This window comes from Pundamilia nyererei, unplaced genomic scaffold, assembly GCF_000239375.1.
Source record: "Pundamilia nyererei isolate P.nyererei 1_Seehausen unplaced genomic scaffold, PunNye1.0 scaffold00023, whole genome shotgun sequence".
NCBI lineage: Eukaryota > Metazoa > Chordata > Actinopteri > Cichliformes > Cichlidae > Pundamilia > Pundamilia nyererei.
In genome coordinates, this window is record NW_005187424.1 from 153,421 (window position 1) to 158,202 (window position 4,782).

General features: G+C 44.5%; 1 protein-coding gene across 4 annotated transcripts in view; it reads right to left on the minus strand.

Annotated features, from left to right (window-relative positions):
• Window positions 1-4,782, minus strand: part of sema6bb (sema domain, transmembrane domain (TM), and cytoplasmic domain, (semaphorin) 6Bb) — a 130,142-nt gene that overhangs the window by 72,137 nt on the left and 53,223 nt on the right. For all 4 annotated transcript variants that reach the window (XM_005727051.1, XM_005727052.1, XM_005727050.1 and 1 more), the window contains exons 2-3: window positions 2,719-2,846; window positions 1,408-1,522 (exon numbers count right to left, since the gene is read on the minus strand). In XM_005727051.1, coding sequence (XP_005727108.1) covers window positions 1,408-1,522; window positions 2,719-2,827 — 224 coding nt within the window. In that variant the 5' untranslated portion in view covers window positions 2,828-2,846. The remainder of the gene's footprint in view (window positions 1-1,407; window positions 1,523-2,718; window positions 2,847-4,782) is intronic.

The window sequence follows — 4,782 nt, forward strand, 5'->3', positions numbered from 1 at the left end:
TGTCTGGACACAGCTGAAGTTAAACTTGCTCACTTTGAGTCAGGAGTGTATGTTTCACACATGTGAAGTCACCAAATGTCACTCACTTTCCGTGACGTGTCTGGTCATTACAAAAATTTAATTATATGCAACATTCTCTGACTGGAAGAAATTTGTTTAACATTTAAACCTATTTTCTACACATTCCAGCACATAAAATAAAATAGTTTTTTTTTTGTTTACACTCACTCTTTCAAATAGATGCAAGTAAAACACATCAGAAAACAAATAAAATCAAAGACTAGCGGTCCTTTTGCTCTATTTTCACCTGTAAAGCAGGAGTTGGGTAGGCGGAGGTTTACCCTGGTGCAGGTGTGCCGCGGCGGTCAGTGGAAGAATCCGCGAGTTTCTCTGTGAATTTCCCATTACGTGGTAGCGCACTCGGTGCTTGCTTGGAAGTTTAGGGGGTTTTTCGCTGTAAAGAGAAGTTTTCTTCCCACGCACAACGGACACTAATGTTTTTGTCACTTTTAATGGAATCAAACTCAAAGGTCAGTACTTCCACGCTTTGAACGCTGCACGCTCATACTCTCTCCCGCACTCGATATGTTAGCCACTGTTGATCTGCACACAGCTGTTGTCACAAACGTCGCACTTGCTTACGTCACTGTCATGAGACATTCTCGCAAAAAAAAAAAAATCACGGTTTTAGTAACGCAGTAACGCAGCGTTCCTATGGGAAAGTAACAGTAATCTAATTACCGTTTTTGCAATAGTAATCCCTTACTTTACTCGTTACTTGACAAAAGTAATCGGATTACAGTAACACAATACAAGTAACGCGTTACTGCCCATCTCTGGTGATAACAGGCAGTCCAAGAGATTTTAAAACCCCAGGTAAGTGACATAATGTACATAGTATATACACTGATCGGGCATAACATTATGACCATCAAGGTGTGCAAAAGTTGCGAGGTGGAGTCTCCATGGATCGGACTGAGATCTGGGGAATTTAGAAGCCAAGTCGACACCTCAAAAGCAACGTTGTGCTCCTCAATCGTTCCTGAACGATTCTTGCTTTCAGCACATTATCCACAGTGATCAAGGAGCACCGTTCACCTCTGTTCCTTCATTGAACCACTTTTAAAAGATACTGACCCCTACGGACCGAGAAGACCCTGCAAGACCTGCAGTTTATAAGCTCCAAGTCATATAGCCATCACAGTTTGGCCTTTTTTCAAACTTGCTCATTCTTCCTGCTTCTAACATCAACTGTGAGGACAAAACGTTCACCTGCTCCCTGATATATCCACCCACTAACAGGTGCCACAATGAAGACATAACCAGTTATTCACCTCACCTAGCAGCAGGTACAGGCCTGATCGGTACATCTACACGTGTGTCTGCATGTGTGTGTGGGTCGCGTACCTCGCTCCGATGTAGAGCGTCCGATTGACCTGCAGGATCCTCTGGACGTGCAGAGGCTCTTGTCTCAGCCACGTTTTGTGCGGTCGGCCCAGAAACACGGGGTATCTTCTCACCACTGTCAGAAAATCAAACAGAATGGCTTCTCTGAAACGGACATCCATCTTAGCCAAAAGTACTCAGCATAAAAGTGGTTTTGTGTTAGTTTGTTTTGACAGTTCAGCCTCAGTAACAGGTATTCAAGGTGAAGTGGAGAAAGCATTTGAGATCTGCATTTGAAAGCACAGCTGACGCGCTACTTTAAATGTACCGAGACACGGAGGGGAGCGTAGACAAATACTCTGAAAATGAAAGATGTCTGATCTGCACCTCATATGTCATTATATTCACAAGTTTTTGTTTGTTGGCTGATTGAGATTCACTTTTGATGGATTGTTCATTTACATGCAGCCTTTTGTTGACAAGTTTGGCAATGCATGTTCTGCCGGCTGATTCGGATAATTCAAAAAGACAGAAACAAATATCAGAAAGGTAAATGATCAGTGCTGTACATCGAGGAAGAGGAAGGGAACCGAAGATGGAAGCAATAAAACATTTCCAGTCATGCTGTACCACAGATTTCTAAGGAAAGCTGGTATATTTCTATCTGATATTATTTCATGTGCTCAGCACAGTCTGCTTTTTTCTTTTCATTTCTATATTTTTCTTCTTCTACTTCATTCCTATCCTGTATGTCTTATCTTTGCTCCGGTTTCTGCATCACTCTGACCCACTGTGATTGGGCCTCTGACTTCTGTTTCCACTTATACCTGCTGTAAACCACAGCTGTTGGGTCTACTGCAGCCTAGCCAATAGGCAGCACCCAGTAGTCAGACACGTCTACACTCAGCTGTTCATTATTGATATACAAAGAAGGGCCTGGACTTAGCTGGAAAACCACTGGTCAATATTATTGAACTGCAGTCAATCTAGATCAGGGCTAAGCCGGAGACTGCAGAGCCGATACGGAGCCACAGAGTCTGAGCGTTCGAGGGGCCGTATCTCTCAAGGGTCTGAGCTCATGTGTGGGAAAGTCACGAATGCGAGAGCCCCTTCCATGGCTTCGGTCTCATTCCCGAGCGTGACCCCACGCTTCAACGCGTTTTGTGTGAAATCTCCACAGCCACCATCGTGACCTTAACCCTTCGCCGTAGCCTCCCCCCTCATTCATCACCATGCGCATTTGGCTGTAACCCAACACTTCACATCATGTCGTGGGTGAGAGAAATGCAATGGAGGAAAAGGGAGTAGGAGCGAGAAAGCGAGGGGTCAAACCTTCTGTAGGGATGAAGTTCAGGGGCCCTGGTTCCTCCGGGAAAGCCGAGCTAGCCGTTCGCAGCAGCCAACACAGCAGGAAGAAGTAGGAAGGGGCCACAGCTGCCATAGCAACCCAACTGCAGAGTCTGTGGAAATAGAAAAAGGGGAGAACTCGGGTGAGTTGTGGTAGACACATTCACTAGCAGGCTAGTTCTCTCGAGTTCATCTTTGTATTCACACAGCATCTGCGTCTCCGTCCTGTCGGGAGGGGAGATAAACATCTGCTCAGGGTGACGGATTAAGTCACTCCAGGAGAAGTGTCCAGTCAGCCACCTCTCACTGTGGCATCACCACATCAAACATCACATCACAATGACACATCCAAATCCTACGGGAAAGAGACATCAGAGGAAAAAGAGAGGTTGACATCCTGTCAAAGACAGAGGACAACGTATGTCCCATACACCGATCGATAAAACCCTCTGTGGGCATAAAGGGAGAGAGACAGGCTCGATACGCGTCACGTATTATCCAGTATGAGAGACAGAGAGAAAGAGAAGTGGTGGTTTACTTAAATGAAATGCTTTCCAGTGACGCAAATCATTTTTCACCGGGCAACACCGAGACTTGTAGGTCTAGAACGTAATTCATGTGGAAATACAAATGATACCCAAATGAAGTTAGCCTACACAATCCATCTGCAAAACGATGGCTCCAGCACTTAGCCTTGAAGGAGGAAAGCACTCAGAATTGATATCGACTTAAACCGCAAACCTCAAAAGGTATGACGAGCTGGCTACCCCCCCCCCATCTCTGTTTGTGAGACTGAGCTGCCAGAGAGAACTTTATAAAGTTGTTATAGTCTTAAGATCTGACTCATCTGTAATTATAGTAAATTTCCTGCCTTGCAATAAATTGTGTTTTCAAAGGAATTCCACAGAAACACGGCAATTTACAAAGCCCCACAGCTCCACACTTATCTCATGGCGTCATTTGCTTTGAAAATCTCGCGGGGAGGCAGTCCCCTCCACCCCCACCACTGCAAACACAAAGCATTTTCTTTTACAGTGATGCACAATTGCAACATCTAACAACACCTGACATTTGAATCTGGATTTCTTTATGCAAAATGCTTTAACATTTGCCTGTGGTCACAGGCGCGCATGGTGTAACGCTGACTGTACAGTGTTGTTATATCTGCTGTTGTTTCCATCAAAGGGCATCGGTGATGCTCATTTCCACCTCCATGTTTTTATCGCTGACTTTTACTAGAGTAACTTGAGTGCATCATTCCCTGTTAAAAAAGTCATCACGCCTCAGTTCAGGTGACCGTGAGCATCACCTCTTCCCCTCTGCCAGTGCCAAACAAACCTCCTCAAACCACAATCATGACAAATGTGATGCATACACTAACACCAGCAAATAAAAAAATACTACATTTCCAAAAACCTGCAGTCATGTGATACAGAAAGCCCTGCTAATCAAATTCACTTGATTAAGTGTGAGCACCTCTATAAAAGCAGCGTCTGCAGTTTGTTGGTCTGTATGTGTTAACGCAGTCTTCCTAGAAGGAGACATCTGTGCACTACTCAGAAATAAGAACTCAATCTGAGACTGTACAGGCCTCAGTCAGCCTGTTAAACTTAACATTCATCATCAGTACAATTAGAAACAGACTGAACAAGTGTGGCTTATTTGGAAGGGTTACCAGAGAAACTCTGCTCTCTAACACAGGGGTGGGGGAACTCCAGGCCTCAAGGCCCAGTGTCCTGCAGGTTTTAGATGTGTCCTTGATCCAACACAGCTTATTTAAATGGCTAAATTACCTCCTCAACATGTCTTGAAGTTCTCCAGAGGCCTGGTAATGAACTAGTTATTCACGTGCGTTGACCGGGTGAGATCTAAAAGGATGATCTGATATCGTCGTGTTGGTGTTGTGGCCACATCATCATAATAAATGTTGTTCCAGGTTTAACATTGCAAGTGACCAATCACCAGAGATGGGCAGTAACGCGTTACTTGTAAAGCATTACTGTAATCCGATTACTTTTTTCAAGTAACGAGTAAAGTAAGGGATTACTA